The sequence below is a fragment of the Phyllopteryx taeniolatus genome, unplaced genomic scaffold (genome assembly GCF_024500385.1).
Source record: "Phyllopteryx taeniolatus isolate TA_2022b unplaced genomic scaffold, UOR_Ptae_1.2 contig_24, whole genome shotgun sequence".
Classification (NCBI taxonomy): Eukaryota; Metazoa; Chordata; class Actinopteri; order Syngnathiformes; family Syngnathidae; genus Phyllopteryx; species Phyllopteryx taeniolatus.
The window spans coordinates 1,557,304-1,569,442 of record NW_026903162.1 but is presented as its reverse complement, the minus strand read 5'-3'; the positions used below and the strand labels follow the sequence as shown (position 1 = coordinate 1,569,442).

The following is a 12,139-nucleotide window of genomic DNA, read 5'->3' as shown; positions in this document are numbered from 1 at the left end:
ACAAAAGTGAAGCGCTGTGAATACTTTTCGGATGCACTGTACGTCACACAGTGACTACACTGAGCATAAAGCACACTAAACTGTATGTACCACTATGGTTGCATTATACTTTCCTTGTCAAGGTAAAAAAAAAATAATAATAATAATCCACACATTCGACGGTACTCATAATTAAAAGAGAAACTCCACGGCCCGCAGGGCTAACGTTATGTTAATACACCAACGTGAAGCTTACTGATTTGCGCGATGTTAACTTCTCTCAGGTCCCTCAATGCGGCGCCATACTCGGCAGGGAGAAATGTCCGTGTTACAATGAACGGGTGCTCGCCTTGAATTTCGCAATGAAATTCTAGCACACTTTCATCAATTGCCTTCTCTCTCGCTTCTCAATTCAGTGTCGCATTTTGCAACCATTGTGTTCCCGCTCAACAACCGAATAACTTCACTTCCACGTCCATACATCGGTGACGTAAGCGCGTTGTGTCACCTACTGTAAGCCCCTGCCTGCTTCAGTCTTCGTGACAGTCTCCGCGATAAAGCTGATTTGCAGTTTTGTTTTTCCAATTCGTTTTTTGATGTGCAAAATGTGAATTTTGACCCATAAACTGCGATGCGAGACCACTTAATTCGAGCCTTGCACACATATTTAGTTAAGCAATGTTGTGCGTCTGTGGATGCAGATTCACCATGCTTTGCATGTCCCTGATCATTTTTGTGCATCTCAGAAGCGTGATGCACACCAAACGAGATCTGTGCATTGTTCTTATTTGACCAAAGGTTTTGAACAGTGTTCATGTTTAAATGTGCCAATTGGTCGATTTTAATAAGGTTATGTTTGGTTTGCTTGAGAATTCCAGTAATGCATTTAAATTTACTTTACCAATTTTTGTTTGGTGGTTTTCCGTGAGGTTTTTCCTCATAAAAAATTGGTGCGTTGGCTCAACAAATTTTGCAAAGCACTGATCTAATCATACCTCTTCTAAATAAAAGCTCAAGTTATTAAATAAGTCTTATATGATGCACACAGACTGACATCTTTATACAAACAAAGCAATTTCAAGCCAGTTGATCTATGGCGACTTGGAAGTTCCCATTTTATGCACCAGAAATCTTGCACTGGAGAGATACAGACACGCTACACTTGTCTCGCGTTCGTCTGGGATGTTATGCGAGTTGACTTGAAACAGGTACCTGGTGCAGGTTGTCAGTCTCTTGAAAGGTCCTGGCGGGTGCAGCAAATGTTCACAGAACCGATAGTGCATAAACAAGCTGGTAAATAGTACAAATAGTACACCGCAGAGGAGCGCCAAATGCCGCTGCAGCATCATTATAACTCCCACTCGAGTACAGCACTAATCAGGACGCGCCCTGCTGCGAGATGATTGGCTGCTGGCTTTCAGGAAGAGCATGACGTAAAGAATGGGTGCGTTCCGGCGCTTCTCTGCTACACTATGGAACATTTGGAAACTCAAAACGTTGTTGTAATGTGCGGAACTGTCAGAGTAGAGGGATGGCGCCAAATTGAATTTCTGAACGCACCTGATGTGTCCTGCCTCGTCAACTACTCAAGTACTACTACTCAAGGGAGTCAACGGGACGCTGGAAACACGCACGTCACCATCTTTGCTAGCATTGCCACAACTGCACACTGACGTCGTCTTAGTCTTAATAGTAAATTAGTCTCTCCCCCCCAAAAAAAAAAACAAAAATTAAAAATTAAAGTTGCCCGTGCCGTACCGAACGGCACACATGCGGAGCGAACCAAAAAAGTAATCGAACCGTCCAAAAAACATTTCATCCCTCGTGGGGAGCTACACACTGTGAGCAAGGTACTAATGTACAGTGATGTGAAAAAGTGTTTGCCCCCTTCCTGATTTCTTAGACCAAAAGATCCTCAAAAGGTAGACATCATCCAGAGATCTAAAGAAATTCAGGAACAAATAAGAAAGAAAGTAGTTGAGATCTATCGGTGTGTAAAAGGTTATAAAGCCATTTCCAAATCTTTGGGACTCCACCAAACCACAGTGACAACCATTACCCACAAATAGCAAAAACACAGTAGATCAGTGGTGAACCTTCCCAAGAGTGGCTGGCCAACCAAAATTAACCCAAGAGCGCAGCGACGACTCATCCAATAGGCCACAACAACAAAAAAATATTGAAGGAGAATGTCCGGCCATCTGTTTGTGACCTCAAGCTGAAACGAACTTGGGTTCTGCAGCAGGACAATGATCCAAAACACACCAGCAACTCCACCTCTGAATGGCTGAAGAAAAACAAAATGAAGACTTTGGAGTTTCCTAGTCACATTCATGTCTTGAATCCTTCCGAGATGCTGTGGCATGACCTTAAAAATGTAGCTCATGTTTCAAAACCCTCAAATATGGCTGAATTACAACGATTCTGCAAAGATGAGCGGGCCAAAAATGATCCAGAGCGCTGTAAGAGATTCATTACAAGTTATTGGAAACGCCTAACTGCAGATGTAGCTGTTAAGGTTGGCCCGCCCAGTTATTAGATTTAGGGGGCAATCACCTTTTTCACTTTTTCATGTAGGTTCAGATGTTTTTTCTCCCTTAATAATTAAAACCATTTCAAAACTGTGTTTTGTGTTTACTTGTGTTGTCTTTGACTAATATTGGGGAAGGCCTAATGCCAGAAAGTACTGTATGTGCCCTAGCCTGCTGTCATGGGGCTAGTTTTTAGCACCATCCAAAAATGCAGCCAAAAAATGTTTTAAGCTATATCTCAACTATTCATACAAAATTGCTCTCTTTGCACGTTTTCAGCACTTCAAACATATTTAATGTATTTAGAAACAAAACACGACAATGACTTCAGATCAACTTTAAGATACTTAAAAAAAAAAAAAAAAGATTAAAATGTTACTGTTTTTCTCTGTGTGACTGTTCAATGCGAAACAGACAGGTTTTATTAAGTTGTTGCTTGCACAGTGTGAAAGTGCGTAGACATCTCTCTTTGGCTGCCTTAAGAATAGCGTTTGGCCGCTGAAATGTAATCATGGTTGTTTAGCTGAGTTGTTAGTACCAAGGCTGGGTGGAAAATAAACATGCTTATTAGTTTGGTGAGGTTACCTGATCATAGTTGTCCTGGCCATGAAAAAATGGCTCCTTCAGAAAGATCATGCTGGCCAACATACACCCAAGACTCCACATATCCAAACTATAGTCATACATCTGGGAATTGGGGGAAAAAAAATCAGTGGGGAGGAAATACTCAAACATCACAACTTAAATCAAGCATTTAAAGCAAACTCAGGCTTTGTGCAGTATGAATCCCTAAAAGTATGTACTGTACCTTGTAATCCACAAGCAGCTCTGGGCTTTTGAAATAGCGGGAGGCCACCCTGACGTTGTATTCCTGAGCAGGATGGTAAAATTCTGCCAAGCCCCAATCTATAAGACGCAACTGTACCAGGAACAGAAAAGTTAACGTTCACTTACAATTGTCACAATCTTATCACACTGACTTCACACATTTTGGGCTTTTCATTTCCTAAACTACAGGTATCTGCATCTTTAAGAACCATATGAATTCTAATGGCAACAAGTGTTTTGGTGTATACATATATATATATATATCCATCCATTTTCTGAGCCGCTTCTCCTCACTAGGGTCGCGGGCGTGCTGGAGCCTATCCCAGCTATCATCGGGCAGGAGGTGGGGTACACCCTGAACTGGTTGCCAGCCAATTGCAGGGCATATATATATATATATATATATATATATATATACACACACATATATATATATATATATATATACATATATATATATATACACGTGAGGCCGTGCCTGCGTGGGTTTTCTCCGGGCACTCCGGTTTCCTCCCACATCCCAAAAACATGCATTAATTGGAGACTCTAAAATTGGCCATAGGTGTGACTGTGAGTGCGAATGGTTGTTTGTTTGTATGTGCCCTGCGATTGGCTGGCAACCAGTTCAGGGTGTACCCCGCCTCCTGCCCGATGATAGCTGGGATGGGCTCCAGCACACCCGCAACCCTCGTGAGGAGAATTGATGGATGGATGGATGATATAAAAGCTGGAAGTTTGAACTTTTGTCTCATACTCATCTTTTGATGTGAAACCCAAATGTCTATAGTATACAACGAAAACAAAGGGGTTGACCTTGCCAATCCAATACTTTTGGAGGGGACTGTATATGTGTTTGCCCGTGTGGGATGTAAGGTTTGTTTTGTTGCCATTGTACAGAAAAAAGTATACAAATATACTCTTATTTAAAGTAAAAAAAAAAAAAACATGCTTAAAAAATAGTTTGATGTTTTTCGGGGGTCTGGAACAGATTAATTGAATTTCTAATCATTATAATGGAGAAATATGTTTGGAGATACGAGTGTTTTGAGATAAAAGCATGGTCAGGGAACAAATTAAACTCTTATCAAGGCACCACTGTAATTGCAATAAGCAGATACACAAGCACCTTTCTCAGCTGGTGGTCGATCATCACATTGTGAGGCTTTACGTCTCTGTGCATGATGCCCATACTGTGACAGTAGTCTAGAGCCTTGGACACACAAGACACATATATGCAGTCATAAAATATACATTTAGTGTTGACATTTCTTTTAAAAAAGGCACCACATAATTACATAATCACAACACTATTGGCAACAGGTCGAGATTGTATGTAAGCCAGTCCACCAGCTGTGTGCACATTGTCAATCTTTTTTTTTTTTTTTTTTTTTTTTTTTTTTTTACTAGGCCACAGATCTCAGAACCGAGAAGCCATAGTCAGACACGAAACGTAATAACTTACTATTGTATTGGGTGATCCACATTTCTAAGCAAGTCCGTTTTTATGCATATTGGGGGGAAAAGAAGGATTTGTCTGCTGAGGAAAAATGAGGAGTAAACCAATGCCTTGCGAAATGAAAAAAAAAACAGGACATTTTTACAAGTATCGTACTGTTTAATAATTTGTATGTGACTCAGACAGCCAGGGTTCCGATTAAGGCGTATTAAGGAAAGTTTTTGGCAGGCAAATGCATCGAATTCAGAACGCAGCTGTTGAAAAGTCACATGAACAGCAAACAGGAATTTAAAGCTGCTGGTGTTTCTTTGGAGTCCCAAGAACGTCTTGATACTAACTGACTATTTCCTGCCATGCTATAAAAAGAAGAACCGGAACTTCAGCAGTAAAATAATTCTCATGCAAGACAATGCACCAACCCATGCTGTAGAAAATACCATTGAGAGCTGTGGCTGTTATACCGTAATTTCTCGTGTATAATGCGCACCCATGTATGATGCGCACCCCCAAAGTTGACCTAAAAATTCTGGAAAACCCTTCTACCTATGTATAATGCATTTTTACAATGCATGATTTTGCTTCAACCCATATGATCAAAACATGAAGTATTATCTGTATTTTGTTAGTTTTTTCAAATAATTATTCTGAAGTTAAGCACTTTATTTTAACACAATACATTCTTTTTATTTACTTGCTCTTATTTTTTAATTCACAGCCCTACTTTTACTTAGTAATTGAGAAAACACACCATTGTGCTCATATGTTTGCTTGCCCAGGCAGAATTTGTAAGATGTGTACAATTATTTAAAAAAAAACATGAAGGAGCAGCCGTAACACATTTTATTTTAATGGGATTCAAATTAAGCTGTCAAGCATTTCAGAAAAAACATTACCACGAAACAAAACATAACCATGAAGAAATTAATTATGATTGTTGTTCAGTCATCAGTCGTATTTAAAAAACTATACATATATATATATTTTTTTTTATTTTTTTTCCTCACAAATTCTGCCAGGGTATGTAAACTTATGAGCACAACTGTACATGTATGCAGTCATTGGAATGAAAGTGTAAGCTACCCCTTTTTCATAACCTCTAGGTGGTATACTAGAATGAAAGTGTACAACTTTTTCATAACCTCTAGGGAGCGGTGGCATAGTGGAATGAAAGTGTACAGCTTTTTCATAACCGCTAGCTCTCGGCATACATTTATAAAATGTGAAAGTCTTTTTCATTTTCTCCTATACCTATTTGTAATGCGCACTATTAACTTTTGACAATTTTTGGGCGGAAAAAATGCGCGTTATAAACGAGAAATTACGGTTTGTATAAATGGAGAGAAAAACTCATGGGGTGGCCAACATTTTCTCATCTAGGAGAGTGAACAGCATAGTGTACCTCCAAACGGCGAGAGTTGTTAAGGTGATTTCGAAGAGGGCGCTCTTATGTTAGTAGGTAACAGGATCGGCAGATGTTTTTGGTGAATACAGCATTTGTTTTATCTTTTTTTTTTTTAAAGTGTATGCAATGTCAGAACAAGGATTGTCAGTTTGTTTTGTAATTATGCATAATTGGAACATTGTATTTTCAATAATTTGGGGGGGGGGGGGGGGGGGGGGAATTATCCATCCATCCATCCATCCATCCATTTTCTGAGCCGCTTCTCCTCACTAGGGTCGCGGGCGTGCTGGAGCCTATCCCAGCTGTTATCGGGCAGGAGGCGGGGTACACCCTGAACTGGTTGCCAGCCAATCGCAGGGCACATACAAACAAACAACCAGTCGCACTCACAGTCACACCTATGGGCAATTTAGAGTCTCCAATTAATGCATGTTTTTGGGATGTGGGAGGAAACCGGAGTGCCCGGAGAAAACCCACGCAGATACGTGGAGAACATGCAAACTCCACACAGGCGGGACCGGGGATTGAAACCGTGTCCTCAGAACTGTGAGGCTGACGCTCTAACCAGTCGGCCACTGTGCCACCGGAGGGGGGGAATTAATTGTGCAATAATTATTGATCAAACAATTTTATTCACCGTAAATATCACTGACTTTATACGAAAATGAACAAAAACAACATATGGCCTTATAAATTGGAACACAATGTACAGTGGTGTAAAAAAGTGCCCTTCCTGATTTCTTATTTTTTTACTTTTGTCATGCTTAAATATTTCCCATCATTAAAAAAAATTGCCCCCTAAACCTAATAACTTGTTGGGCCACCCTTAGCAGCAACAACTGCAATCACGCGTTTTGACCTACTCATATTTGTTGTAATTGTGTAAAAGTGACCCCCCGTTAAAACATAACCGTGGTTTATCACACCTGAGTTCAATTTCTCGAGCCAAACCCAGACCTGACACTGCCACACCTGTTCTCAATCAAGAAATCACTTAAATAGGACCTGCCTGACAAGTGAAGTAGATCAAAGGATCCTCAAAAGCTAGAGATCATGCCGAGATCTGAAAAATTCAGGAACAAATGAGAAAGAAAGTAACTGAGCTCTATCCGTCTGGAAAAGGTTACAAAGCCATTTCTAAAGCTTTGGAGAACTCGAGCGAACCACAGTGAGAGCCATTATGTACAAATGGCAAATACATAGAACAGTGGTGAACCTTCCCAGGAGTGGCCGGCCGACCAAAATTACCCCAAGAGCGCAGCGCGGACTCATCCAAGAGGTCACAAAAGACCGCACAACAACATCCAAAGAACTGCAGGCCTCGCTTGCCTAAGTTAAGGTCAGTGTTAGTGTCAGATTTGGCAAAAATGGCCTGCATGGCAGAGTTCCGAAGACGAAAACCATTGCTGAGCAAAAAGATCATTAAGGCTCGTCTAAATTTTGCCAGAAAACATCTTGATGATCCCCAAGACTTTTGGGAAACTAATCTGTGGTCTGAAGGTGTGTGTCCCATTACATCTGGCGTAAAAGTAACAACGCATTTCAGAAAAAGAACATTATACCAACAGTCAAATATGGTGGTGGTAGTGTGATGGTCTGGGGTTGTTTTGCTACTTCAGGACCTGGAAAACATGCTGTGATAAATGGAACCATGAATTCTGTTGTCTACCAAAAAATCCTTTTAGGAGAATGTCCAGCCATCAGTTCGTGATGGCTCAAGCTAAAACAAACTTGGGTTCTGCAGCAGGACAATGACCCAAATGAGTTGGAAAATGTATGTTTCATATATACCAAATATTACTTCTATTAGTTTTATACAACCTTCACGTTTTATTGTTCCATTGCTCTTAGTCAGCACAGTACTTGTGTGTGTCATGTTGCGACAACTAGCTTTTATTTCTCAGTCTCTGCATGTACACATTAAGATAGGTTCGAGTGCAGTTGGACAAAGATAATTACGTGAGAATGTTGTGGGAATGAGGAGCTGTATTTTTCTTTTCTTCTCTGTCTCGCTCACTTCTATATAACGGTGTTTGTTTGCTTGCACTTTAGTATGGGGTAACAACTTTTGACGAGTTGTACATTTTCCTCTCTTTGCAAAGATTATTTTTTTTGTAATAAAATCCCACAAAGCCAAGATTGCTTCCTTACACATTCTGTCAGAAAAAGATTTGCCAAAACACACCAGCAAGTTCACCTCTGAATGGCTGAAGAAAAACAAAATGAAGACTTTGGAGCGGCCTATTCAAAGTCCTGACCTGAATCCTATTGAGATTCTGTGGCATGACCTTAAAAAGATGGCTCATGCTCGAAAACCCTCCAATGTGGCTGAATTACAACAATTCTGCCAAGAACGGTGGGACAAAATTCCGCCACAGCGCTCTAAGAGACTCACTGCAAGTTACCGCAAACACTTGCAGTTGTTGCTGCTAAGGGTGGCCCAACCAGTTATTATGTTTAGGGGGCAATCACTTTTCACACAGGGCCATGTTGGTTTGTATTTTTGTTCCCTCCCTTAAACCGCCTGTTATGTTACGGGTCAAATTGACCCATTTTAAGGTTTGAAGATCGAGGACACATACAACCCTAATTCCAATGAAGTTGGGACGTTGTGTTAAACAAATAAAAACAGAATACAATGATTTGCAAATCATGTTCAACATATATTTAATTGAATACACTACAAAGACAAGATATTTAATGTTTAAATTGATAAACTTGATTGTTTTTAGCAAATAATCATTAACTTAGAATATGGCTGCAACACGTTCCAAAAAAGCTGGGACAGGTGGCAAAAAAGACTGAGAAAGTTGAGGAATGCTCATCAAACACCTGATTGGAACATCCCACAGGTGACCAGGCTAATTGGGAACAGGTGGGTGCCATGATTGGGTACAAAAGGAGCTTCCCTGAATTGCTCAGTCATTCAAAAGCAAAGATGGGGCACTTGTTCACAAAGAGCTTCACCTCTTTGTGAACAAGTGCGTGAGAAAATAGTCGAACAGTTTAAGGAGAATGTTCCTCAAGGTACAATTGCAAGGAATTTAGGGATTTCATCATATACGGTCCATAATATCATCAAAAGGTTCAGAGAATCTGGAGAAATCACTGCATGTAAGCGGCAAGGCCGGAAACCAACATTGAATGCTCGTGACCGTCGATCCCTCAGGTGGCACTGCATCAAAAACCGACATCAATGTGTAAAGGATATCACCACATGGGTTCAGGAACACTTCAGAAAACCAATGTCAGTAAATACAGTTCGGCGCTACATCCCTAAGTGCAACTTGAAACTCTACTATGCAAAGCAAAAGCCATTTATCAACAACACCCAGAAACGCCACCGGCTTCTCTGGGCGCGAGCTCATCTAAGATGGACTGATGCAAAGTCGAAAAGTGTTCTGTGTTCCGACGAGTCCACATTTCAAATTGTTTTTGGAAATTGTGGACGTCGAGTCCTCTAGGCCAAAGAGGAAAAGAACCATCCGGACTGTTATGGACACAAAGTTCAAAAGCCACCATCTGTGATGGTATGGGGCTGTGTTAGTGCCAATGGCATTGGTAACTTACACATCTGTGAAGGCACCCTTAATGCTGAAAGGTACATACAGGTTTTGGAGCAACATATGCTGCCATCCAACCAACGTCTTATTCATGGACGCCCCTGCTTATTTCAGCAAGACAATGCCAAACCACATTCTACACGTGTTACAACAGTGTGGCTTCGTAGTAAAAGAGTGCGGGTACTAAACTGGCCTGCCTGCAGTCCAGACCTGTCTCCCATTGAAAATGTGTGGCGCATTATGAAGCGTAAAATACGACAATGGAGACCCCAGACTGTTGAACAGCTGAAGCTGTACATCAAGCAAGAATGGGAAAGAGTTACACCTACAAAGCTTCAACAATTAGTGTCCTCAGTTCCCAAACATTTATTGAATGTTGTTAAAAGAAAAGGTGATGTAACACAGTGGTAAACAGCCATAAAATTCTAAGTTAATGATTATTTGCTAAAAACAATCAAGTTTATCAGTTTGAACATTAAACATCTTGTCTTTGTAGTGTATTCAATTAAATATAGGTTGAACATGATTTGCAAATCATTGTATTCTGTTTTTATTTATGTTTAACACAACGTCCCAACTTCATTGGAATTGGGGTTGTAGTTAAAAATATTTTTGCAGGATGAAACTTCTTCTGCTTGCCTTAATTAGTGCAATCAACATATAAAATGAAAATGGTTCATCTCACATATTTGTAACCACCCCCTGCATGTTTATATCACATAGATACTGTTCGGGTCAATTTGAAGGGTGTCAGAAATGTCAGACTATTTCTTTCTTTGTAACTGTGAGACTTAGTGTCACTCACTCACACACACACACACACACACACAAGTGCGATGACTTTTGACGGGAACCATTTATGTTCTCCACCCACATTCAGTGGACACAACAGGGGAGGGGCAAAACATATAAAAGATTCTCTGCATGGGAGTCCTACCAACATTACACTCTATCAGGCAGACCTTTCCAAAATGAGCAACAGAAGCAAAAGGATGACGGTCCAGAAGGCTCTGGAAGTCATCTTTGATCATGACAGTGAAATATAGGAGGATGTGCCTGAAGATGCAGACTATCTTGAGCTAAATTCTGATTCGAATGATTCTGATTTTGAACCAGATGAGGGAATTGATATTCCTATTCCTCCAAGCAAGACAAAAAAATGGTGAAATAGAGTGGTCTTCATCCCCAAATATGTCAGTCAATCTTCCATGTTTGCCTTCACAGAAACCACAGCCCTAGTGTCTTACTGCCCCAAAAAGGGAAAAGATGTTGTGCTCATGAGCACTGCAAAAAACTGCTGAAATCAGCACGAGAGGACCAAAAAACCAAGCATGATCCTGGATTACTTGAACAAAGTAACACGGTCCTACAGCACCAAGCGAATGACTGCGCGCTGGCCATTGGTCATCTTTCATAACATGATCAATGTATCAGCGTATGATGGGTTTGTCATCTGGACTGAGATCTTTCCTGACTGGAATGTCTCAAAGCTGTACAAGAGGCGCATCTTTCTCGATGAGCTGAGGAAGGCACCTGTGACACCGCCCATCCAACGGAGGCAGCACTTTCCAAGGACCGTAGCCGCTGCAGCCACATTGAGGGAGATCCGGAGGACTGCACCTAGTACACCAGAAGGTGAGGTAAGTGTGCGTGTGTGTATAAGTGTATGAGAGTGTGTTGTGTGTGTCTTGGGATCACCAAAAAGACACCATAGTAAAGTAATCATGGTCCTCTTGTTTCTAGGTTGCTGCTGGGGGGGAAAAGGAAGAGGAATAGGTGCCATGTCTGCAGGCCATCTGATGATGTCAAGACAAGCATGACCTGTGCAAAATGAGTTTGCACAAAACACATTGTGATGACATGTCACTCGTGTGCTGTGTAGATGTACAGACAGACACACACACACCTTGTTATATTGCTATTGCTTGTTATATTGTTCATTTCTGGTTCACAAACAGTGCATGTCTGTCAAACTAAATTTAAATGTTATATTTCAATTTTATGTAAAACTATTGTGTTTTATATGTTGGTCTTTCAAAAGTAATATAGTGGTGAAACAATAAAAAAAGTTTGAAAATGTTTTTTTTAATGAAAAATGAGTGAATTATCCTAATTAAACTGATAGCTGTGAGCGGTAAGGAACACGATTGCATTTAATATTGATAGAATAGTTAGTAATGGAGTTAGTAATGAAATATTGACAACGCTTGTTGGGAATTTTTGGGTTTCGGACATCTTTTGGATAATTAAACATGCACCGGGTAAAATTGACCCGGGAACATCATTGATGTCCCTGACAAATGAACATAACAGGAGGGTTAATAATAAAAACCTTAGACATGCTATAAGCTTGAATTTCTTATGCTGACAACTAACCATA

The 12,139-nt window shown here is 40.5% G+C and overlaps 1 protein-coding gene and 1 long non-coding RNA gene across 7 annotated transcripts in view; one reads left to right on the top strand and one right to left on the bottom strand.

Annotated features, from left to right (window-relative positions):
- LOC133473227 (casein kinase II subunit alpha'-like) overlaps positions 1–12,139 on the bottom strand; it is a 61,497-nt gene that overhangs the window by 26,028 nt on the left and 23,330 nt on the right. For 5 of the 6 annotated variants that reach the window (XR_009787006.1, XR_009787007.1, XR_009787005.1 and 2 more), the window contains 3 exons: positions 4,465–4,548; positions 3,319–3,429; positions 3,096–3,197 (listed from right to left, as the gene is read on the bottom strand). Coding sequence is in view for 3 of the 6 variants with exons in the window: in XM_061764798.1 (XP_061620782.1) it covers positions 3,096–3,197; positions 3,319–3,429; positions 4,465–4,548 (297 nt within the window). In the remaining 3 variants the exon portion in view is untranslated. The remainder of the gene's footprint in view (positions 1–3,095; positions 3,198–3,318; positions 3,430–4,464; positions 4,549–12,139) is intronic. The other variant, XM_061764799.1, reaches the window with a different exon arrangement.
- On the top strand, positions 7,396–11,931 carry LOC133473228 (uncharacterized). The gene is made up of 3 exons (XR_009787008.1): positions 7,396–7,535; positions 10,984–11,394; positions 11,503–11,931. It is a non-coding gene; the product is annotated as an uncharacterized LOC133473228 (long non-coding RNA).